Raw genomic sequence first — 25,881 nt, forward strand, 5'->3', positions numbered from 1 at the left:
CTGTTTTAAACCTAAAACTAATAAAATATCTGTTTTCTAAATATAAAAAAATTGTGGCTGATTTTTCTACAGGAGCCAGCCTGACAGCAGTGGATAAGGAAGGCTTGACGCCTCTCAGCTGGGCTTGTCTAAAGGGGCAGAAGAGTGTAGTGGAGCTTCTGGTGGAGAGAGGAGCGCAAATTGACGGCGCAGATAAACATGGACGCACCCCTCTCGACCTGGCCGCTTTCTACGGAGATGCTGACATAGTATGTGGAGTGTAACTTATATTACAGTTACAGTGCCTTGCAAAAGTATTCAGCCCCCTTGAACTTTTCAACCTTTTGCCACATTTCAGGCTTCAAACATAACGATATGAAATTGTAATTTTTTTGTGAAGAATCAACAACAAGTGGGACACAATCGTGAAGTGGAACGAAATTTATTGGATATTTTAAACTTTTTTTAGAAATAAAAAACTGAAAAGTGGGGCGTGCAATATTATTCGGCCCCCTTGCGTTAATACTTTGTAGCGCCACCTTTTGCTGCGATTACAGCTGCAAGTCGCTTGGGGTATGTCTCTATCAGTTTTGCACATCGAGAGACAGAAATTTTTGCCCCATTCTTCCTTGCAAAACAGCTCGAGCTCAGTGAGGTTGGATGGAGAGCGTTTGTGAACAGCAGTTTTCAGCTCTTTCCACAGATTCTCGATGGGATTCAGGTCTGGACTTTGACTTGGCCATTTTAACACCTGGATACGTTTATTTGTGAACCATTCCATTGTAGATTTTGCTTTATGTTTTGGATCATTGTCTTGTTGGAAGATAAATCTCCGTCCCAGTCTCAGGTCTTTTGCAGACTGCAACATGTTTTCTTCCAGAATGGTCCTGTATTTGGCTCCATCCATCTTCCCATCAATTTTAACCATCTTCCCTGTCCCTGCTGAAGAAAAGCAGGCCCAAACCATGATGCTGCCACCACCATGTTTGACAGTGGGGATGGTGTGTTCAGGGTGATGAGCTGTGTTGCTTTTATGCCAAACATAACGTTTTGCGTTGTGGCCAAAAAGTTCGATTTTGGTTTCATCTGACCAGAGCACCTTCTTCCACATGCTTGGTGTGTCTCCCAGGTGACTTTTTATAGATATCTTTGAGAAATGGCTTTCTTCTTGCCACTCTTCCATAAAGGCCAGATTTGTGCAGTGTACGACTGATTGTTATCCTATGGACAGAGTCTCCCACCTCAGCTGTAGATCTCTGCAGTTCATTCAGAGTGATCATGGGCCTCTTGGCTGCATCTCTGATCAGTCTTCTCCTTGTTTGAGCTGAAAGTTTAGAGGGACGGCCGGGTCTTGGTAGATTTGCAGTGGTCTGATACTCCCTTCATTTCAATATGATCGCTTGCACAGTGCTCCTTGAGATGTTTAAAGCTTGGGAAATCTTTTTGTATCCAAATTCGGCTTTAAACTTCTCCACAACAGTATCTCGGACCTGCCTGGTGTGTTCCTTGGTCTTCATGATGCTCTCTGCGCTTTAAACAGAACTCTGAGACTATCACAGAGCAGGTGCATTTATACGGAGACTTGATTACACACAGGTGGATTCTATTTATCACCATCAGTCATTTAGGTCAACATTGGATCATTCAGAGATCCTCACTGAACTTCTGGAGTGAGTTTGCTGCACTGAAAGTAAAGGGGCTGAATAATATTGCACGCCCCACTTTTCAGTTTTTTATTTCTAAAAAAAGTTTAAAATATCCAATAAATTTCGTTCCACTTCACAATTGTGTCGCACTTGTTATTGATTCTTCACAAAAAAATTACAATTTCATATCTTTATGTTTAAAGCCTGAAATGTGGCAAAAGGTTGAAAAGTTCAAGGGGGCCGAATACTTTTGCAAGGCACTGTACATTTGACATTTACAGCTTTTAGCAGATGGTTTTATTCAAAGCAACTTTGTTCATAAATACAATGCAAGCTATTGAGGGTTAAGAGCCCTGATCATGGGTCTAACAGTAGCAGTCTTCAGTTTACCAGTCCAGTAACTTAACCTCAAACATTTAATAGATGTGCAACAATATCTTATCCTAGGACCAACACTGTTGTAATTTTGTAACGGTGTGGCTGAGGTGGCAGGTGTAGTCCTGTGCCTGTGAGACTGGAATAGATCAAGCCAATATGCAGGATGCTTAACCAAGATATAACAATAAATAACAAAATGAAACTTTGTAATAATACAGTGTGGGTAAAAAAAACTTTGGTGTTAATGCGCTTATCCCACAGGGACATTGGCGACACACCTTTAGCGAAATGATTGACTACTAAAAAAAGTAGAAAACAATAAGATAAAAGAAAAGGGTTTACCACAATACTAGCTACTCGATCCACCATTGTGCAATAACTCATGTTCTGTGGAAAAAGAGATAAAAGAGTAAGGATCCAGGCAGCAAGTAAAGTGGAGTCATCTTTGCCTCCATCCCCTCTTCTGGCCATTAGTACTAGGGAAGACAGACATGATTCTGTGATCTGAGCCCCCTGTTGATCTTCATGGCAGGTGAACCCATTATATTTGTACATAATAATATAACGATCAATTTAATAGTGTGTTCTGATTATCATTAGTTTCTAATACGAATGTGCTGCAAGAACTGCCTCTCAAACCTCGGATGTGATATTGACCGGCCAGGTGCCGACACAAACATGATTGGCTGTGTGTCTATAGGAAGGGAAATTAGTCGAGCAGGGGGTTCTTTCTGCATGGCTCTTTGTACACATTACTTCTCTCTGTGAGACCCTGCCTTGGGCAGGTGAAAAGAAGCAGTCAGTGGAGTATATTGGAGTATTGGAATGGGTTTGTGACCCAAAACTATCAGGATCGGAGGTGGCGGAGTGTTGCAATCACAAGAATTTGGACATGGCTAGATAAAGGAGAAAAAGGCGGGAGGGGAGGATAAATCTGTAAACAGTTTTTAAAAAGGATATGCGGTGAACTTTTGCATGTAACTGTCCACTTCTACAGGTGCATTACTTGGTGGAGCGTGGTGCTGTGATTGAACACACAGACTACAGTGGGATGCGGCCCCTTGACCGCGCCATCGGCAGCCGCAACACTTCAGTGGTAGTCACCCTGCTAAAAAAAGGGGCCAAGCTGGGTGAGTAGCTCCCTGTAATATCTAACAATACACCCCCCGCAGCATGGCAACTGTAAATGCAGCATGTGGTTGGCTCTTTTCCCCACCCATTCTCTCAGAAAATGAAAGCACAGTGCTTGTCTTTGCTGCGTCCTGAAGTTAACTAGACTAAGGGCTTTTTTTTGCTTAAGCTCACACATGCTATGATGAGCCACTGGCCCTGCATAAGTGAAACAGCTGTGATGTATGTGACTGTCATTTCCAGCAAAAATCCAGATTGAATTGAGGTTTTTTACAGAATGTGGTCAGTATCTGAACTAGTCCTTAAACCCTAAACTATAATATTATATTCAATATTATATTTAATTATATAAACAGACACAAGTAAGGAAACACCAAATGCAGCTTAAAAGAAAAGAGAAGCATATAGTTAATAGCAAATTGGAGCAAAGCTGTCTGTTTTAATCAAACAGATCAACAATCAAAAGTCCATGTTTTTTTCTGAATCATGCACACTTTGATCTTGTATGGAAATAAATATAGTGGTGGTTGGTCAGTGGTTGTAGCTTGGCTTTGCATCTTAAGGCCATGTGTTTGAACTCGGATGGAAATAACCTGTTACCAGGATTCTGACCCACATACGAGTCACACAACCCAAGTGTATTTTGACTTTTCATGGTTTTTGGCACTTACTTAGCTTGATTACAAATTTCCTAAAGGCTTTTAGCTCTTTCATTGATGGATGGATAAAAAAAGCTTTGTCATCGTGACCTGCTCTACTTGGCTCTCATTCAGTCCTAGTTTCCATGGTTTTTTAAGGTTTACTTTGTTGGCTGGATTCAGGACTAGCATTTATTGACCACTGAACCACTCCTGCCACAGAAAAACCACCACACTGTCCTATCTTATAATTAAACATTAACAGAGTACTCAACCACTGGATAGATGAAAAAGGGGATGTTGGGCTGCACTTTCCTTCATGCCATAGATCTGAAAATCATTTGGTATTTTGCTCAAATAATATTACAGGCCAGACATAAAGGTTTCCATTTTAAGAAGTGAAACTTTTTGTCAAGCATGCACTGCAAGTAAACTGTGAGAATGCCTGCTGACACTGAACAACTTGCATTCGCTTTTAAATCATTGTCACATCAGTTTAGGATCAGAAACAGAGCACTGGATGATACATAATTTAATTAAATCAATTTAAATAGACCACAAATGCCATTCATGTGAACACAATATTAATCCATAAAAATAGCTTTTGATGGCTGTATAGCTCTAAAGGCTATGGGCTCTGTGTTGTCACCTTTCTTTTAAAAAGTGTTCTGTAACTATTTGGGATATGGGGGCACCAACTTTTAAGGTTGTGAAAGTGGCTTTTCCACCATTCCTACTAGACTCATCATCTATTGCACTTCATAATTCATCACACATTTCTAATGGAAAACATTAAACTTGGACTAGAGTAGAGAAATGTGGAAGCACTTCTGGAAGTTGCTTTGGATAAGAGTGTCTACTAAATGCTGAAAATGTAAAAGTATAATGAAACAAGTATGAACAACAGGCAGGCCAGTCTAGCACTTCCACTCTCTTTCTATAATACCAAGCTGTTCTAAAGCGTGCAGAATGTGGCCTAGAATTGTCTTACTGAAACATGCAGATGATCCTAACTTGTTGTTCTGTTATGTGTAAGTATTTCCCCAATAGTAATGGTGCATTCACAGATGAGCAAGTTGTTAGATGAGCCATGTCATTGGCCCCAACACACCCTCGTACCTTGACAGGTGCTGGCTTTACCAATTAACCATTTACCAATGCAAAGTGGCATTAAAATGTAAAGACGTTTCCACCATTTATTTTACTGTTCTGGCTGACACTTAACTACATTACTAGATTATTAGATTTTTTATTTATTTTTATGTTTTACCACTGCTTCATCCTGGTCAGGGTCTAACTTCCCTGAAATCACTGGGCATAATGCAGTAAAACACTCCGGACAAGATGCCAGTACATCACAGGGCCTCAGACTTTCCTTCCCCATCAGACAAAGCCAATCATGTCTGGCCAGCTGAAAGCAATGCTGGGAATTTGAACCCTGGATCTCAGCAGTAGTGGGCTAGCATAATTTACTGCTGCACCATCTAAGCGCCTACATTTGTTTTAGTAGTAATAAGTTGCATTTTTAACTTATTATTACATCATACATGTTATGTTTAAAAAATGTATGTACATAATTTGAAAAGCTTTAAAACAAATATTAAGATGCTCAATAGATTATTAACAAATACAAAAACTTTCTAAATGTATTTATTAATAAACACAGTAACTTTTGAAACTCTTATATGACTAACTCATATATATTATATGGGTTAAATCTATTTTCTGTGTGTTTCTGCTTTTGTTTTCCCTCTCTTTTCTGCTTTCACTAAACTGCTGCTAAAGGCTACAGAACATCTCCATATGATCGATCAGGTACAAGCTTTAGGTAACTCTCTTGGGCCAGTCTCGTTTACAGTTTGGTCTAAGAGAAAGAAGTCGAGATAAGCGGAGGGCTAATGACTAGTTCATTCTGTTGATTTTCCCGATAGGAAATGCTGCCTGGGCCATGGCCACTTCCAAACCAGACATCCTTATCATCCTACTTCAAAAGCTAATGGAGGAGGGTAACCTACTCTATAAGGTCAGTTACGTTTGATAGTTGTCATTTGCTTTTTTTAAATGTTCTGTGTGACATTCACGAAACTACTGTCCTGCATGCTTTTCACATTTACATAATTTTTTTGGCCTCTGTCAGAAGGGGAAGATGAAGGAGGCAGCCCAGAGGTACCAGTATGCACTGAGGAAGTTTCCAAGAGAAGGGTTTGGGGAAGACCTGAAAGCCTTTAGAGAACTCCGCGTATCTCTCTACCTCAACCTGTCCCGCTGTCGCCGCAAAACCAATGTAAATCACACACAGACACACATATTACACAAATATTCTGAGCAGGTCACATTGTTGCTACACATATTAACCAGTTTATCATTATACACCTGAATGGTGCACTATCCATATGGGTAAATGTGGTCAGCTACCAGCCATCCTCTATCCCATTCCTTACTAGAGAGGAATTACTATAGACCCATGGCTATTTACCCATTGCCATGGACATTATTTAGATAGTGGACCACTCTCGTCACAGACATGATAATGACAGTTTACTGTGTGCTGTTTTGCTTTTGATATATAATGTACAACAGTGTTGCTAAGGGTTTTAAAAAGCTATTTTTTCTTCAGACACAACTTATAGGCTAAAGTAATAATGCTACGCCTTGTAAACTTTTAGCAATTCCACAACTATTATTGTTAATAATAGTAGGATGTGTATTAAAGAAGGTCCTGGGTCCTTTCTGTGTGGAGTTTGCATGTTCTCCCTGTGTCTGTGTGGGTTTCCTCTAGGCGCTCAAGTTCACTCCAACAGTCCAAGCACATGCAGTCAGGTTAATTAGAGATACAAAATTACCCTAGGTGTGTGTGTGTCCTGTGTTGGACTGGTGACCTGTCCTGTTGTTTCCTACCTTTACCTAGTGAATTGCACCCACCATGACCCTGACCAGAATAAAGCAATGAATGAATGAATGAAAAGATTCGCTTATTGCTATGTACAAATCTTCAGAAATGGAATTTCTAAATAATTTCACACTAGTCTTCTATTAAAAAGAATTGTCTCATGCTGCTAATGTGAAATTGTAGAAAAGTGAGAAGTGTGTATGTGTTTGCTTTCTGAAGCATCCGATGGCAATGATGCAGCAGGAGTTATAATGGCTGTTTAATAAAATATTTCATCATTAAACATTTAAGCAGCATAATTATCTTTAGCAGTCTCACTATCATTTTGACCTTGTATCAAGGACTGAATCCCAATATGATTCAGATGAACACTGACTTCATCAGCAATACAGAGTAATACAAAAAAAAATTAAGGCCATGATTTCTTAACTCCAGTCCTGGAGGGTTACCTGCCTTGTAAAGACTCAGGTTTTCCCTTTCCCCAACATATTATTTAGCTTATAACCTGGTTATCAAACCCTTCAGGAGCTGGATTAGACATGGAAGGGACAGCAGGCAAAGAATTCACACTCAAGAGTGGCTGTGTGCAAGCAAAATGTAATGGCTAGCATCTCTATTTTACTGTGAAAACTCTTAATATAATTAGCCAGATTGTGTGGATAAAAACACTTCAGTCTCTATTCTTACCCAACATCCCTACACACACGTGCACACACACCTCTTACTATCTTTGTGTCTGTGTGACTCTGCAGGACTTTGGCATGGCAGAGGAGTTTGCCACTAAGGCTCTGGAACTGAAGCCAAAGTCGTATGAAGCTTTCTATGCTCGTGCTCGTGCTAAGAGAAGCAGTAGGTAAGAAACCTCTGGTCAACAGATTCACTTTGTGTGCAAAATACAACTGTGTTTTTAACAGTAAGTTGTTTAAATCATACACATTTCCTCCAGTTTTTACCCAAACATTAGTCTCTGTTTGCATTATGATTTTTTTGTAACGTGAAAACAAATAATTGTTGGTTTTTATTTTACATTGCACTTGCTTAGGAACTTAAACAATATTAGTAGGTGTGTCTGAATTATTGAAACCTGCAGATAAACATAGTATAGTAACTCAAGCCAGGCTAAGCTTAGGGTAAGAAGATGGAAAAGAATTGTATTTTAAATAGCTGGAATGACTATAGCAGCTACTGGAAACTAAACAGATATATCAGGTGTCTTTTCAGATACCTTATAAAGTCTGATGTGGTCTATCCAGTGTTTCCAATTTGTTTCCTACATTCTTTGCACGTTCTGTTATATCCCAGGATTTTTAACTCCCTGTAGCTGAAGGCTATTCACGTATAGTGCCCGTATCCATGCTACACTGCTACGCTTTGTTTACACTTGACGCCGCTCACCGATATCACACCCATGCTAGCCGAATGTTGTAATGCGTTACAAGAAAATTATAATTCTATTATAAATATATAATATAACATGTATAAAGTTTTTTTTCTGATGTATTTCTGATATGCAATACTGAAGCCTGTCAGTTTTTTATTTTTTATTTTTTTTTTACCCCTTTTTCTCCCCTTCTAGCGCATCCAATTGTTCAATTAGCATCGTGCTTCCTCTCTGTCTATGCCGAACCCTGCCCTGACGGAGGTGATTGAAGCTAACCCGTATCCCCTCCGAAACACGAGCAGCAGCCAGATGCATCTTTGCCACCCACACATTGACGAGTTTGGCGCCACCTAGCGTTGCATGCGGAGAGACACACCCTAAGGGCACCCTCTCCCATCTCTGTGTAAGCGCCTCCAATCAGCCGGCAGAGAACGCAATCGCATTCTGACAGAGAGAGACCCACCTCCGGTTCTTTGTCCCACCCCCCACATGAGCAACCGGCCAATCGTTGCTCATATAGCCACTCAGCTTCGAACCGGTAAAGCAAGGCTGGATTCGATACCACGTTCTCAGAATCCAGCCCTGGTTGCAGCGCGTTTCTTTTTACCGCTGCGCCACCTGAGCGGCAAGCCTGTCAGTTTTAATGCTGTGTCTGAGTTCCAATCCCAGGCTGGGCTCACAAATGCAGAGGGTGCATGGTGTTAGATGAATCCACCCATTGGGGGGATGCATATCAGTGCACCCTTCGTGCCGGGCCCAAGCCTGGAGCAGCTGAAAGGAAACATTTATTCACTGTCGGATAGATGAAAGATTTTCAGGGAAATTCAGTATTGGTTTTCTTTAGGCAAAGATATTTCTCTGGCTTTCCTAAATCTTTTAATGATGTCATGCACTGTGGAATGCATTGAAATATATAACACAGTCCTCATTTTAAAATATTATTATTCATCTACTCAAAATCCCTCCAAGGATTGTGTTACTACCCTCAGGTTAAAAACCTCAGTTTTATTCAAACAAAGTATTGTGACTCTTCTGTATCAAATTTGAATGAAAGCGCAGACAGGAAGTGGATTAAAACATCTAGAATGTGACATTTCTAGTAAAATATGAGTTTAAAATAAGAGTTTAAATTTTTCTTTTTTCTCTCTCCCTCTCAGGCAGTTTGCGGCAGCACTGTCTGATCTCTTTGAGGCAGCCCGTCTGTGTCCAAGTAACAGAGAGATCAGACGCCTGCTGTCACGTGTGGAGGAGGAATGCCATCAGCGCCCAGGCACCAAACACATGCTGCCTCATGCCCATGCCTCACAGCATGAGGATGACGACGATGACGATGTTGAGGACGATGATGACGATGATGATGGTGATTGTGATGAAGAGGAGGAAATGGAAAGCATCCGTGCGTCCGTGAAAAGCTCAGACAACCGGGGCCTGAAGCTGGTGCAGCCTGAGGAGGAGGAAGAGGAGGAGGATGAGCAGAAAGATCTAAGTCGTCATGAGAAAAGGAAGGAGAACTGGCAACAGAGTCAAACCCTGCCAGATTCTCTAGGCTTGGCACTACCAGCTGCCCAGTCCAGTTCTCCCTCAACCCACAGACACCTTCCTTCCCGACAGGCACAGAGCATGAGAAGCAGAGAAAACCATGGCCACCAAAGGGCCTGCTTTCGCACCAGGGAGCGGAAGGACGCACAGGAAGGTCCCAGTATTTTAAGCCCCCTTGACACTGTACCCCTGGCACCAGATGCTGCTTTTGAGTCAAGGGGGGAGTTCTGCAGAAGTAGCAGCATGCGTGTGTCCAGCTCCTCTGGAAGCCTGGCCTTCAGTGGTCACCTGGCAGACAAGGGGCGCAACCGCAGCTCTATTGCCAACGAAAATACAGCTGATATGTCCACCAGGCAAAATGATCACAAACCACGCCCATTTATGGGGGTCATGGACAAGACAGCACGCTTCAACCAGCAGCAACAACCACCACTGCAGGGACATCACCACAGCCAACAAATGCATGGCCACAGCTGGCAGGGTCACGGGACGGACGGACTGAGTACACACTCACAGGGACTTTCCTGTGACCTGCAATACCCTAAAACAGGAAGTGCTTACCAGGAGGCCTTTCATAACGGCACACCCACAGGTGAGCTACACCGGGAAAAGCCCCACCCAGCCAGCTCTGGCTACAAGGAAAGCAGTGCATCAATGGGCCCTCAGCAGCACTACAGTGAGCATAAACACAAGCAGGCAAGCCTGGCACGGGACAATCCCATCCTCATCAGTTCCATCAAACCAAAACGCTCCTTCATAGAGTCGAATGTGTAGAAATGGAGCACAAATTCCATAATGGCTGCTACTTTAATGGAATACTTCAGTGTTTTTTAACCTGTCATTTAACTGACAATTAATTATTGTACAAATCCAATTCTAAAAAACCAGTTGGGACATCAGGAAAAATCTAAATAAAACGTATAGCATCTGATTCCATTTCACAAAATTGGCACCCCTTAAAAACATAAAACTATTTATTAAATATATTTATTTAATATAAATTTTATTATTTTATTATTGTCATTTTTTATTAATCTACAACGATTGAAAAAAGCCCTACATTTTTTCATAAAAATATTTTTCTTAACATAAAATTAATATTTGTCTGTATGTGCCACAATTTTTGGAACCCTTTAAATTAGGACTTTTTGTAGCCATTCTTTTCTGATATAACAGCTCAGATAATGCTTAATAAGACATGGTGAGGTATTAACAACCCTCTTTTATACCGAATCTCTCCAGATCCTTCAGATTTTTAGGTCCATGCTTGTGGTATAATGGGCCCAACCAACTACCTTGGAGATCGACTGCATGGCTCGATTATGGAATCATGTCCTTCTGCCTTGCCAAATAGCCAACAGAGGGGGCATAGAGGTGCAGATGTGTGATGTTGGTTTTTCTTAACTGACGGTAATGTGCACCTAGTTGAGTGTTAATTCACCTCATTAGACCACAACAAAATATGTTTACTTAAGAGATTTAAGGTCTAAGGCATTTATTATTGTTTTTGTTCTTGGCCTTAATGCTAAAAAATATTTTAACCTTAGTCGTATGGACTGTATATGGTAACTGTGCAGTTTTTTTGCAACTGCACATGGAAAAATGTTGAACTATTCCATCAGGCAGTTTTCTATAAAGTGGCAAATCATCGATCATTGCTTGTAAAATGAGCATTTTATTAATGCTCTTTTTATACTCTGCTCCTGGTCTTCATTACCCCCTATTTCCAACCAGATAGAAATTTGTAAATATTTACAAATATTAATCAAGGTAGAGGTACAACTTTTAAATATAAAACATTACATTTAGGAACATTAAACAATAAAACTGTTTTTAAATCTGTGCTTTGTTTTAATATGAACTTTACCTACTAAACCAACTATTTTGGAATTGGATTTATACATAATGCAATGTACAATTCATGACTCTTAGATGGTTCTATTCTATTCTACTGCCATAATACGCATATGCACTATATTGCACAATGTTGGTGGACAGGCCTCCTAATTATTAAGTATATGTGTTTCAGTCCCACCCACTGCTTACAAGTATATAATATTATATTTTAAAAAAAACTATACGCTTCCAACTTTGTGGCAACAGTCTGGGAAGGGTCATGAACTCCATAAAGACAATAGTTTAATGAGTTTAGTGCGGAGGAACTACAGTGGCCTGCACAAAGTTGTGACCGCAACCCTTTTGAACATCGTTGGGATGCCTTGAAATGTTGACTGCAAGCCAGGGCTTCTCATTCAGCATTAGTGCCTGGTCTCATAAATGAGCTTTTAAATAAGTAAGCACTGATTTCCACAGACAGACTCAATAAAAATTTTGTATAGGCCACTCCACAATGATACCCATGGTTGTCCATAAAGGTCATTTGTCCACATAGTTTTGGTCATATCGTTTATTTATAAAGAATCACCATAAACAGTAGGAAATAAATATAAAATATTTATTTTTAGTATTATTTTTGTCACTTGGGTGGTGCAAAAGTAAATTATGCTTGCCCACTAATACAGAGTATGAATCCTCACCGGTGCTATCAGGCATCTCTGACAGAGGATACAATAGTGGTAAAATATAAACAATAATGAAATAGATTAAAATTATTACATTTTTACTATTTGAAAAGAGCTATTTAGAAAAATATTTTTTTCATGTTTTACCAGCGGTCGCCGTGGGTCACTTTGTGCAATGCAGAAACTCCCCAGACAGGACGCTAATCCATTTCGGGGTCTCGTTTATAGCCAGATTTGTCTGTATGTAGACAATCAACCGGTCGACAGCATCACTGTGGATTCAAACCATTAATCCCAGAAATAGTGGGCTAGTGTAATTTACTGCTGTGCCAACCAAGCCATAAAAGCAAATATAAAATAAACCACAGTATAGATTTGAATGTGATCATACAGTGAGTGGAAACGGGTGATTATTAAAATGTAGGCTTGTGAAACCTGACAATTGATTTCAGTCTTTTCAGTCTTAATCATGATTAATGAAATAACTGTGACAGGCCTCTGTTTCTCTGGCAAATTAGAATGTGTCTCCGGAGCTTAAATATAATGAAAGCCCAGTGGCCTGCACAGAGCTCTACAGTCATCAGACACCTTTCAGATGACTTGGATCATTGCGTGCAAGCCAGGCCTTCTGGTCCAACATCCGTGCTTGACCTTACATATGATCAATATTTTTTTGACTGAATGGGCACATATACCCACAGGCACACCCCAAAAGCTTGTGTAAAGTCTTTCCAAATCATTTGAAGCTGGTGCAGTCACAACAAAAGTGGTATTGAACTTTTCATTAATGCACATGGTTTTAAAATGGGATTTCCGACAAGCTCATGATTAGGTGTCCACATGTAGTCAGCCATATAGCGTATGCTACAGACGTGGTCGTTTGCAATGAGCTTAATAAACTCTGGACTAAATAAGATTTCTGTACTAGCAGTAACTCTTTAGAACTGTTGATTAAGATTTACTATAGAATTGCAGTTTTAAGACCGCTATATCACCTGATCACGACATGAACTGCATTAGAAACTACACCTGGACATAAAGGCAACAAGACAGAACATTGTATTATAATAGTTTTATATAATAAAGCGAACAATATGCTGTAGAATTCCATTTGTGCAGATGTCATGTCATGGAACTATTACAAATCCTAAAACGTTACTGCCAAAGTACAGTATATGCTAACTGCACAGTAAGCGTTGGACGCCTCTGTTACTGCGGTGGGTGGATTCCTAACCGGGGTATTTAAGTGTGTGTACATGTCTGTGTAATGGAGTGAATGATTTTTCTGTGTGCATATGTGTGTATAGGAGTGTTTGCTGTACAGTGCATTTTTTCAGGATGCTGGCTCTCTTCGTTAACATATAACATAAATGAATTTATTTATTGCTCATGCAGCTTTTCGTTTAACACATATTGTGTATGTTATTTTTGCACAGCTGTATATTATAATAACGAATCTTATGAGATTGAAGATATATGCTTTGTGGAGAATTTAAGTGTATGAGGCTTCAGTGAGGCAGGTGAGTATAAGAGCTGATTCTATACCATTTGCACTTAATTTTGTATAAATGATACTGTAATTAATTGCATTTCAGCTACATAATGCGACAAACAAGACCCACTTACTTGGCTAAAGTGCATAGGAAACAGATGGGGAAAGGCCATGCTGAACTAATTATTCAGACGTGTTTGCAAATGACCCAGTTTAGTAGGCGGGGATGTCGGTCTGAAATGCTTTCAAATGTTTCTTGCATAAATTCACTCTTGTTTTAGGCTAAAACTGATTTTCAGTGGAATGTCCTCACTGACAGTGTTCACTGTGGAAAACTCTAAGAGGCGTAAAATAAAAAGCTAAGCCATGCAACTGAGTTTAATATTTTATTAAGACTGCACAGACATCCTGTTTATCCATTCAACTCTGACATTTAATAGTCTGTCTAATTCCATCATGAACATAAATCTCTGTCAGCTAGTATTGCGGTATGTTGTACAAATCATTTAGGCTAAGTGATATAGTAATGAGACATACAGTACATTAGCAGTGTACATGATAACAATAATCTGGCAAGGATTAACTAAGATGTTCTTTCAAAAACTACTAACAAAAGTTTACATTCACTTGGGACGTGTGTTAGCAGTTTATAACAGAGTTTTTCCAAATTTCTTATGTGACCCAGGCAAACAATGCATCTTACTCTCTCTGTTTTGCTCTGTACAATCTGGTCCCACTGTGGTTTACAAGATGTAACATTAAGCCTTCACAGGGGGGGGCGATCGCATACAAGTTCATTTCATGTTTTTATGCTGTTTAGATTTGTTTATTTAGCTATTATTTTTCTCTGTGACCCATTTTTTGGCTCACTTTGGGTGGGTATATATAATATATATATATATATATATATATATATATATATATATATATATATGAGTATATAATGTATATAAATAGGTGTCAAACGCATACATTTAATTGTCTTGAATAGCAAAATGCAAAAATAAAATAAAGTACAGAAATTTGAAACCACATACAATGTGACCTAAATCCATTTCCAATTCCAAAAATTTTCATCTGTGGCCCACCACACATGGAGGTATACGCCTACTGTTTCTATACATTAATGTATGTGTGAGGGCAGACAGACTGGCTCTTTGCCACTGTCGCAGCCTGCTGCAGCCTAGCTGATAAAAAGGTTAACCACTAGCCTAGACGGTCTAGTAAACAAAAAACCGAGGCTCTTATGACCCTGGCCTAGCTGCTTTCTGACTGGGTGTGAAACCTCCGCTCTTGCTACAAGATTCACTTAAAGATCCTGAAGAATTCAATCAGTTAACACTGCTAGTGCTCCTACCTAGTCTGTAGTACTACTGAGGAAGGGGAGAATCACTGGCTGCTTGTCCAGCGGCAGATAGCCATTTTGAGGGTGCGGTTGGGGGTGAGGAGGGTAGTCTGCAGTGGCAGGTTGGTCATGGGACTGGAGCGGCTCTTGGTGCTGATCCAGCTCTCGATGGCCTCCCGCTCGTACGAGTAGCCATCTGCAGGACACAGAAAACACAGGTGTGTGCTTATGTGTGTGAGCAAATAATGGTTTTGTTGAGAAGTATTTCCAGTATTGGTGCATTTGTAGTAAAAATAATCAACAGTCCATTTTAATCTAAAAATATATGGTAAAAAGCATGTGCACACCTTGGACCTCCCATTCCAAAAATAAATTCTTTTGCACAGCCTCAACTTATCGTGGAAAAAAAAAAAGGCTTTCCACAATACTTGGGAGTGTGCCTGTGGAACTTTGTGCCAGTCCAGGTCAAGTACTTATGCCGAAAGAGACGTCTACTGCAAACTTTTTAAACCATGTCTTGGCATGTCAGGGCACATGCATGCTGGAACAGCAAAGGACATTTCCTAAACTGTTGGCACAAAGTTGAAAGCATATAATTGATTTTATATATATATATTTTTTACACTTATTAGCAATGGCTGTGGAAAACCTTTAACTCAATTAGGAGGGGTGTCAACATACATTTAGCAGTATGGTGTATTATTAAGTGTATTTATTATTTTAGAAATCGATTACATATCAGTTCAGCAAGGACAGAAGTGAAATATTAAAGTCTGACCTGCAGCAATCACTGGGTCCTTCATGATCTCGTGTGTGATGGGGCAGAGGTACTCATCAGGAATGCCATTGGACACCGGTGCGTTCCTCAGCTCCTCAATCTTCCGTAAAACTTTACTCCGCAAACCTAGCGACTCTGACAAAGCACAGAAATGTGACACATCAGGCTACTAACATATACTAGGTACCCACCCCCCAACACGGCTAATCATGTCTGTGTAAACACCCAGCTGGCCGGTAGCACTAGTGAGATCTGAACACAGATCTGGCTCGCGAAATAAACTGCTGCACCACCCGAGCACTAGCCATGTTTATTTTTTCATCTAATTTTCATGTTTATATCCACTTTATCCTAGTCTTGGTGGATCAGGCTTCCCCGGAATCACTGAGCATAATGCAGTAATACACCCCAGCCAGGACGCCAATTCTTCAGGGGACTTCAGCCATCTCCCATTTGGTTGAAATCACATACACTCATCTGTGAAAACACACCACTCATATGAAAGGCTTATGTAAAACCAGAAATCCTATTTTCATGTATTTTCATTTGCCACAGTCTCAAGGATTACAATTTATTTCTAAAACAAATTACAAATCTTTTATCCAGACATCGACCAGAGCAGGGTTTCCTAACCGCTGGGCTGGGAACCACTATTGGGCCGCAAACTGCCTTTCATATTGCTTGAAACTACAATTAAAAAAAGCTACATCCAGAACTGCCATGGAAACTTACAGACACAAGAGCAGATAAGCACAAGTGAGTAAGCTGTTTAAAAATATAATTCAGTTACATCAAAGTCAAGCTTGGACTTCTCAAGTGGTGTTTCTCTTATTTTTTCCACCACCTGCATATTTATTTATAGATTAAATGCAGACAGGTTCAGCTAAGATCAAAGTCTTATAAGAAAACTGTCTGAGTGTGTCTATAAAACCCAAGAAGAATCGGTTACTTTGTTTTACACTTCAATCTAGCTCCATGAAAAATAAAATAAAACAGGCTCAGCAAATGTTTATTAAACTCTCTGTTCAGTAAGCATGCCTGCAGCAGTCAAACATTCATGCTTCTGATCTTTTACTGCTTTCATATCCTACTGCACAGCACTACATTTAAAAAAGAGCTATAGCACACAAGTTGTGCAACAGTCTGATACAACACAGTCACAACTTGCGGTCAGGTTCTCAACACACACGAATCTGAGGAATGGAAAGGCCAGATGTGGTATCACCTCCTTGTGTCTTCTGTGCAATATAAGAGGACAGAGAGGAGCGTGATCCTTTGTACATTCCCACTGTCTCATACGCGTGTAAAGATGTGGCTGGTGACTTCACATGTCAGATAAGTCATGTGCCAACCTGCTAACCTTCTAGGCCAGCGAGAAAGTCATGCAGCCACTTGAAGTGACCAAGATGCACCAAGAAATTGAGTATATTCCAATTGGAATAAGAATAATAATGTACACAAACGAATAAATGAGGAGCTGTATACTGATATCTTTCAAAGTTAACAAAACTAAAGAATTTAAAGCTACATACTCGCATTAAGAAGGCTATGTGAAGTACTGTACATTGAAGTGTGTCTGTGTGTGCGTGTTAAATATTTGGTCACCTATATGAAGCTCAGAGCAGAGGCTCTCCTTGCTGAGCGACAGCAGTTCTGCTCCATCAATGTTATTGACCTTAAATGTGTCGATAAGGCTCTCCAGCTCCTCCTCCCGTAACCATGCCAACACATCATCCTCGGACCAATCACTTGGCATCAGCCTGGAGTGACCCAGCCACTTCCTGCCTGCAAGACACAACACAAACAGGAAGTAATGGCTCTAAGCCTGCTGGGGTTTAATCTTGATGGTTGCCAGACAGAAAATAAAAAGTAAGTGTTGAAACGTGGCTACAAGTAAATCTGCTGTTGATCAGTAACATGCATGTATGTGTTGCTAATGTCTGGTGGTAGTGTGCAGTTTTCCAGTGCCAAATACAACTGTTCTTAGTGTCACACAAAATTTGGACTATTTCAGTTTTTTTTTTTAAACAGATTGAAAATGAAATGGCTTTATAGAATTACATGAAATGACCCCAACTGGAGGACACAAACAGTAGCATTTCTTAATAAAACCACAGCATCTTGAAGGATGGGTGGTGAATTATAAAATGTAATTGAAAGCACAAAAGCCAGATTATTAATCATTTTTCAGCTGCACTGACACACATTGTCTCTGTCATGTTTGTGCTCTGTGTGTTATCACAGTATTAATCACTCCAGGGCATCTGATGATAATTACTGACCCAGCCAGCAAACATATGGCACAGATACTAAAAATGACCTTCAGATGACCTTCACTGCTCAAACTGTTCTTACAGTGCGATTGTGTGTGTGTGTGATGTTACCTGCTTCATCTGAGACGGATGGAATTTCATCTTAAGAAAAAAAGAAAACATATAAGCAGTGCAACAATCATCTGATACCAAATGTAATCATTAAAAGTAAATCTGTTTACATAAGATTAAAAAATCTATGTGAAAGAAATTAATAGCAGGTAAAACACAACTGAAAAAGAAATGTACCCACCATGCAAAAGTCACTTACCCAAAAGAGATTTGCCTTCATGTCCAGGAGCTGGTAAGTAAATTAACAAAAAGTTCATAAGCACATACACAGTCAACATTTTAGAGTATTGTCAAGAGCTAATACTGCTGTTATTTACATGGGACTGTCAATGTCCTGTCATATCTGTAAGTTATTCAGTTTTAATGGAATACTCCAACATTTGAACCTAAACTTAATCCATTGTGTTTACAGCATATGGGCAGTCACAACCAACACAAAACCGGAAAAGGTCAACAGCAATTTAGCCATGACCTAGCATGTTAGCTATAGAAAGTCAATTAACACCATCTTAAGGCAGTGCTTTAAGGTAAAATGGCAGCTAAAATGTCTGTCACACACTAATGAACTGAACAGTAGTTCTAATTGCAGCACTTTGAACAGTTTAGTTACACACTATATAGTAAATAGGATGCAGTTTGGGATGCAGCCAGACAATCTCTTGGAAAAAAGAGATTACCTGTTAAGTGTGAAGTTGTTTCTTCACAAATGAGAATCAGGCCGTGAAAAAAAAAAATGTTTCTATAGTTAACCTGCATACTGTGTTGTAGCATTAAAATCTGTGCAGGATATGAAAGTGAATAACATTGCTTTGGAACTGAACGCAGTGCTGTTGCTCATGAGAAACGATGCAAAAAAAACTGGAAAAGAGCACTGAAACACCGTCAAAGAAACTGGATTAGTTTGTTAAAGTTGTTAAGTCTATTTCTAAAAATGTTAAGGTGTCTTTTTGGAAAAAAAAACTGCAAGCTTGGCAATGCTTAAGTTCAGCACTGCTCATAGCTATCTATTTTTTTAAATAACGTATCCCAGACATTACATCTAATTAAGAAGATGATTTCAGGTACATAAATAAGGACTGTACACAAACCCTGAGCAGTGCAGCCATCCTCCACACACCACACGTTGACTGTCTTGTCCATAGAGCCAGTGGCTATAAGCGGGGCAGTTGGGGAGAATGCACAAGCCGTTACGTACCTGCAGCAGAGTCAAGGAGATTAGAGTGGTTCAATTAAGAGGTAGATCATGAATAAAGGACAAAACCTACCTATCATGCTGGTTCAGTCTATAGAGTAAAACACCATCATTCTGCAATGAAATATCAATTACATTAAATTCAGCAGATATTTACTTAAGAAATATAAAAATACAAGGAAGTAATTAATGCTTATTTTAGCTGTTGGCGTGTGATCAGCTATTAAGCAAACATACAGGGGTTGGACAAAATAACTGAAACACCTGTCATTTTAGTGTGGGAGGTTTCATGGCTAAATTGGACCAGTCTGGTGGCCAATCTTCATTAATTGCACATTGCACCAGTAAGAGCAGAGTGTGAAGGTTCAATTAGCAGGGTAAGAGCACAGTTTTGCTCAAAATATTGCAATGCACACAACATTATGGGTGACATACCAGAGTTCAAAAGAGGACAAATTGTTGGTGCACGTCTTGCTGGCGCATCTGTGACCAAGACAGCAAGTCTTTGTGATGTATCAAGAGCCACGGTATCCAGGGTAATGTCAGCATACCACCAAGAAGGACAAACCACATCCAACAGGATTAACTGTGGACGCAAGAGGAAGCTGTCTGAAAGGGATGTTCGGGTGCTAACCCGGATTGTATCCAAAAAACATAAAACCACGGCTGCCCAAATCACGGCAGAATTAAATGTGCACCTCAACTCTCCTGTTTCCACCAGAACTGTCCGTCGGGAGCTCCACAGGGTCAATATACATGGCCGGGCTGCTATAGCCAAACCTTTGGTCACTCGTGCCAATGCCAAACGTCGGTTTCAATGGTGCAAGGAGCGCAAATCTTGGGCTGTGGGCAATGTGAAACATGTATTGTTCTCTGATGAGTCCACCTTTACTGTTTTCCCCACATCCGGGAGAGTTACGGTGTGGAGAAGCCCCAAAGAAGCGTACCACCCAGACTGTTGCATGCCCAGAGTGAAGCATGGGGGTGGATCAGTGATGGTTTGGGCTGCCATATCATGGCATTCCCTTGGCCCAATACTTGTGCTAGATGGGAGCGTCACTGCCAAGGACTACCGAACCATTCTGGAGGACCATGTGCATCCAATGGCGGTGCCGTGTATCAGGATGACAATGCACCAATACACACAGCAAGACTGGTGAAAGATTGGTTTGATGAACATGAAAGTGAAGTTGAACATCTCCCATGGCCTGCACAGTCACCAGATCTAAATATTATTGAGCCACTTTGGGGTGTTTTGGAGAAGCGAGTCAGGAAACGTTTTCCTCCACCAGCATCACGTAGTGACCTGGCCACTATCCTGCAAGAAGAATGGCTTAAAATCCCTCTGACCACTGTGCAGGACTTGTATATGTCATTTCCAAGACGAATTGATGCTGTATTGGCCGCAAAAGGAGGCCCTACACCATACTAATAAATTATTGTGGTCTAAAACCAGGTGTTTCAGTTATTTTGTCCAACCCCTGTACATAAATGAAGATCCACTTACTGCTTCATACACTGCAACAGTCTTATCCATAGACCTAAACATAAGCACAAAAACAATTATTGCTAGACTTTATTTATTGGGTATAGAGGGCCATCTAGTGACAGAACTGTGAATGTGCTGCGTGATCTGTACGTGATCATCATAACGAAAACGTAACTAAAGAAACGTACTGACTATTTAGTCCTCTACTACTAAGCTCTGCGTGTGCCATCACTTATTCAGGCGTGGAAACGAGATATTATACTTATGACTTAGTAATACGTTGTAATAAATAAGCTGTGGCCATGACTTGAAAGGTAAGGTGTGGTGGAAACAATTTCCTTTTATTTTGACTATAGCTAACATAAAGCATACCGAATCAGATAGTTGTCTCAGGATTTGTGTATATGTCTTAAAATAAGGTATATCTTGGCTTTATGTAAGCTAATGCTTCAAGTGTTAACCCAAACCAGGATCATTTTTGCATATCTCGTTCCCATGCCTTACAAAGTCGTGGACATGCTTTATTTTTATTCACATGAAATTTCACCAGCTGGCTCCATGGTACAAACACATGGGCAAAATAAAACATAATAATAAAGTAAAAAAAAGAAGGCACTCACCCAGATACTAAAAGCTGTCCATCTGCAGAGTAGGCACAAGACAGAACTGAAGCAGACTGGCCAGTCAGAGTGTGTAGCAGCTGCATTTTACAACCTGTTGAGTAAATTACATCAGAACAAATACACACCTAAACACTATAAAGATTTTGTTTGCACATTGTTGTGATATATTTATGGCAGGAGTAGCAATGTATCTTATACTATGGTCTGTCTTATATTTGTGTATTCACTCTTACATTAGTATTTTTCATGTTATGCTGATTAAGGGTCTCTTTAATTGATCCAGGCATATGCAATCTTTGTCTTTCTCTGTTATATGTTTTTCTGTTATATGTTGGGCATTCAGGATATGCTATATGGTAATGGGTATATGAAAGGTTCACATAGTTTCTCCCCTTATTAGGTGTTGATGTGTCTGTTTGGAGTGGTCTGTGCGTGTTCCATGATGTATTTTTGTTTTTTCCCTAATATTGGGGTGTATCCCATGCAGTTAATTTTATTAATTATAAAACGGGGAGGGCTAAGAGCAGCTGTCCCTTTACCTGCAGAGGGAGTCTTGGAAATGACCCAGATCTTTACCAAGCCATCCAGCCCACAGGATGCCAACCGGAACTTAACTACACAACCCCCAACGTCTGTGGCAGAAATAAAGAAAAAAGCAAGAGCTGAAAATACGAAACTAGTAATAGTCTGGCATGTTGTTCACTGCACACTGTATAACACACCTTATAACACTTTATAACAATAAGATTCTACACTTACATCATTTAGCAGATGCTTTTATCCGAAATAACTTACACAGAGAATTAGGGGGCTCAATCAACTAGGGGTAAAGGGCCTTGTTCAGTGGCCCAACAATGGAAACTTTGCATTGGTGCAACCTTTCGATTACAAATCCAGAATCTTAACTGCCAAGGTACCATTTGCCCAAATTAGCTTTCCAAATATGTTAAAAACTAAAATGCACTTGCTGATGTAAAGGACCTTTTTCAACATGTGCTGCATGTAATACTACAGTACATCAGTACATGCAGTTCAACACAACTAATCCCTGTCCCTGCAACACCAGGCACAGTGCATAGTACAGTAAAATTATATGCCAGTATAATGCACTAAGGAAATGTCACATTTAAGACTTGTACTAAAATCTGAATGAGGGCACAAAAAGCCGTGATTGTAAAAAGCCGTTTTAAGGTTTATCCCTACCATTCAATATCAGCGGGGCAAACTGACAACAGGTAACCCCCAGGTCATGAGCATACTTCTCAGCTGTTAGTTGGTTCAAGCCCAGGTCCCAAATACGAATGTCTCCGTACGTGGAGCCTGTAGCAAACATCTGAGCACAAGGGCTAAATGAACATGCAACCATAGTGGTATCTGGTACTCCACCAGTCCTGGAAGACAGTTAAAAAAGATAGCCAAACTAAATCAGAGAAATAGCACAAATACGCACTTTACAGTATGTAGTCATGTGTACTTAAGCATATGAATATGATGAGTTGACTTACTTGCGCAAAGTTCTGGAGGGGAAGTCCCACAAAGCCACAGTGCCATCTGATGCACCAGACACTAGATAGGAAGCATCAGGTGAAAAGGCACACACCCTGACTGGACTCCTGCCTGGATGCTCTAGTACCGCCTCAATCTCCCCTGTTTTCATGGCCCACACCACTGTGGTGGCATCAGTGGAGCAGGAAGCCAGATACTGGCCGCAGGGGCTAAAACAGCAGCAGTGAACCCCATAGCCATGGCCGGTGAGAGGAGAGAACGGGACCTCAGTGAAGTCTTTCGTTAAGTAGACCCTGATTGTCTTATCACCAGAGCAAGTGGCCAGGAGTGAAGCAGAAAAGGCACAACAGTTCACGTCATCGCGGTGGCATTGTAAGGTGCAGATAAGGGACACCATTTTGAGTCAGCACTGTCTGGTGCCTGTATTGAAACAGAAGGTGTTAGACAAAAATCTTTGTCAATGTATGTCGTATATGTTCTAGAACAGTTTGGAGAATTTTTAGCACTAATAACTCAATAAGAAGCAACATTACAATAGGACAATGCAATAAAATAATTATTTAGTTTGTCTTTGTAGACAAAAAGTAACCAAGACTGCTGTTTTAGTAGGTTACATTAGTCTGAGAGTCTGAACCTCAGTTAGGGATGTTGTAGCCTAGTGGTTAAGGTACTGGACTAGTAATCAGAGGGTTGCTGGTTCAAACCCCACCACTGCCAGGTTACTGCTGTTGGGACTGTAAACTGTCACAGTACTGTAAGTCGCTTTGGATAAAGGTGTCTGCTAAATGCTGAAAATGTAAAATGTAAATGGAGGGGGATACTCCACATATACAGTATTTCGCCTGAATGTGGCACTATCACAGCATAGACAAAAACCTCTATATTAGTTTGCACATTTGGAAATGTTCAGGTTGTTTCAGAACCAGGGAAAGCTTTTCTAACAAGGCAGGCGTGCAGTACATTGATCTGTAGCTGTTGTGAGCATGGTGTGAAATGCAAAAACTCCCTTTGCAGCAGTAACACCATCTTCTGTGTTACGAACTCTTGAACTAGCACCTTTATTTGACACTAACACGTACGTGTCAGCTTTGCAGGTCATGATTTCTGCTTCCCAATGATCCCGACCGAGACAAAAACTCTAGAGCTGGGCGGTTCCTGAATCACCCTGGTTAATGATTCGAATCTTTGTACTGAATCAGGAATCACGAGTCCGAGTTCTCAATTAATACGGATCCTATGAGTCCTCTGACTGGCTGCTGCTAAGTACACAAGGCGAGTGAGCAGACTCACCAGAAACACCGCGGACTGTGATTTGGCTGAACCGACTTCACTCCAGTCCGTAAATCTAAGTAATAAGTTAAATATTCCAATAAACAAGCGGTTAAACACACTGGTGTGCGTTATGTGGCTGATTTTATGCACATGCTATAATTATAATAATAATAATTATTATTATTATTATCAGTAGTAGTGGTATAGATTAGCAATGCAGCATATTTTCTTGTAAGCAAAACAACAATAAAATATAGTTATATTATTATTAAAATGCAAATGCTTACAGGCTACTTTAGGACTTCACCACTTAAAGAGTATCATAGCCCTCCACCCATGGTAATTTATTGACTGTTTGTTTTGGTGTAGGGCAGTTGTAGCCTAACGGTTAAGGTACTTGACTAGTAATCCAAAGGTCGCTGGTTCAAGCCCCACCAGTCAGGTTGCCAATGTTGGGCCCTTGAGCAAGGCCCTTAACCCTCAGTTGCTTAGATAATATATACTGTCTCAGTACTGTAAGTCGCTTTGGATAAAAGCGTCTGCTAAATGCTGCCTAAGTGGGTCAGATTACCATGGCAATCTGTTGTTGACCATCCCCCTTAAACCCTTGACCCATTAATATACCCGTCTGATGACTAAGTGATACCCCTCCCCTTGTCCCTATCCCACATGATCAAGATTCCAAAAAGTGTCAACTTGTCACTGACAAGAGAAGTGTGAGGTGCCAAGAGATTTAAGACTCAAGTGAACCGGATCACATTACTGAGTGACTCAGATTAACCCGAGTCCATAAAATGAACCGAATTTACCACCACTGACAAACTCTGATTTGTCTGTGAATTTTCATTTTCAAGTGCAAGAGGGCAGGACCTAAAGAGAAAGGTGTAAAAACAGTGCAAAAACACAAAGAGTAACGCATGCAGACTACAAAAGCCGAATCCTGGACATTTTTGGTGACGGACGCATTTCTAGGTCCAAAAAAAGAGGACATATCAGGGAAAAAGAGCATGTATGGTCACCCTATAAATACAGTATGTTTACATTCTTGTTTACAACCAGTTTACATATATTTACATTCTTGTACTGTGTTTACAAACAATAGAGGAGAACGGTTTTAAACGAACCCAATATTAATATAAGAGTAATAAAGTTCACTGCTAAACTGAATAAACCCTTTTCTTCACTGTGCTAGCCAACTTGGCTAACATGGACTGTTAGCATTGTCCTGTTCTAAGTTTGCGTGAAACTGTAAAACGAAACAAAACCCCTTTAGTTTTAAATACTCGATAGATAAATATATCTGTCATGATGTACAGTATTTAAATGGTAATTAAATGTATAAATGTTTAATTTAATTTACGTATTTCATTTATTTACCTCAGCTCTCTCGCTCCTCTACTTCCGTTATGTGTTACGTCATCTGCAAGGGCACGTGCTTTTTGTTTACCAGCTTTGCACGCAATGGATGCTTAGTGCTGTGGTACCATGCAAATAGTTAGCATTAATAACGTAGCATTTATCTATGTTTAAAAACAGCTGTCTAACAAAATCTAGGTAAAATAAACACATTTAAATCATTTTGTTCTGCTGCACCACAGATTACTTCACTGCACTCATTTATTTTATTAAACTATTGATTTATTTATTCTTCCACTCTTTTTTTATGGTAAAAAAGGCAGGAAAACACCCTGGAAAT

At 40.1% G+C, this 25,881-nt stretch overlaps 2 protein-coding genes across 5 annotated transcripts in view; one reads left to right on the forward strand and one right to left on the reverse strand.

Moving 5' to 3' along the window:
• Positions 1 to 10,501, forward strand: part of tanc1a (tetratricopeptide repeat, ankyrin repeat and coiled-coil containing 1a) — an 88,069-nt gene extending 77,568 nt beyond the window's left edge. The window contains exons 21-27 of the mRNA XM_062997703.1: positions 73 to 248; positions 3,001 to 3,133; positions 5,558 to 5,587; positions 5,704 to 5,795; positions 5,910 to 6,056; positions 7,415 to 7,515; positions 9,201 to 10,501. Of these exons, the coding sequence (XP_062853773.1) occupies positions 73 to 248; positions 3,001 to 3,133; positions 5,558 to 5,587; positions 5,704 to 5,795; positions 5,910 to 6,056; positions 7,415 to 7,515; positions 9,201 to 10,356 (1,835 nt within the window). The 3' untranslated portion in view covers positions 10,357 to 10,501. The remainder of the gene's footprint in view (positions 1 to 72; positions 249 to 3,000; positions 3,134 to 5,557; positions 5,588 to 5,703; positions 5,796 to 5,909; positions 6,057 to 7,414; positions 7,516 to 9,200) is intronic.
• wdsub1 (WD repeat, sterile alpha motif and U-box domain containing 1) lies at positions 3,040 to 25,618 on the reverse strand. Of its 4 annotated transcripts, none has more exons than XM_062997702.1 (14): positions 25,563 to 25,618; positions 22,913 to 23,333; positions 22,611 to 22,798; positions 21,947 to 22,039; positions 21,405 to 21,498; positions 20,803 to 20,836; positions 19,369 to 19,409; positions 19,192 to 19,298; positions 18,303 to 18,332; positions 18,104 to 18,133; positions 17,325 to 17,504; positions 15,720 to 15,854; positions 14,954 to 15,137; positions 3,040 to 3,111 (listed from the first exon to the last, which is right to left on the reverse strand). In XM_062997702.1, exons 2-13 carry the CDS (start codon positions 23,308 to 23,310, stop codon positions 14,986 to 14,988), a joined length of 1,482 nt encoding a protein of 493 aa, XP_062853772.1. In that variant the 5' UTR covers positions 23,311 to 23,333; positions 25,563 to 25,618; the 3' UTR covers positions 3,040 to 3,111; positions 14,954 to 14,985. The 4 variants fall into 4 exon arrangements, 3 of the variants coding, with proteins under 3 accessions (XP_062853772.1, XP_062853771.1, XP_062853770.1); XM_062997701.1 differs by lacking the exon at positions 3,040 to 3,111 and adding an exon at positions 9,034 to 9,487; XR_010013164.1 differs by lacking the exon at positions 3,040 to 3,111 and adding an exon at positions 15,289 to 15,509 and having other exon boundaries at positions 15,049 to 15,137.
• Between the last annotated feature and the right edge of the window lie 263 nt (positions 25,619 to 25,881).

This window comes from Trichomycterus rosablanca, chromosome 6, assembly GCF_030014385.1.
Source record: "Trichomycterus rosablanca isolate fTriRos1 chromosome 6, fTriRos1.hap1, whole genome shotgun sequence".
NCBI classification, from domain to species: Eukaryota; Metazoa; Chordata; class Actinopteri; order Siluriformes; family Trichomycteridae; genus Trichomycterus; species Trichomycterus rosablanca.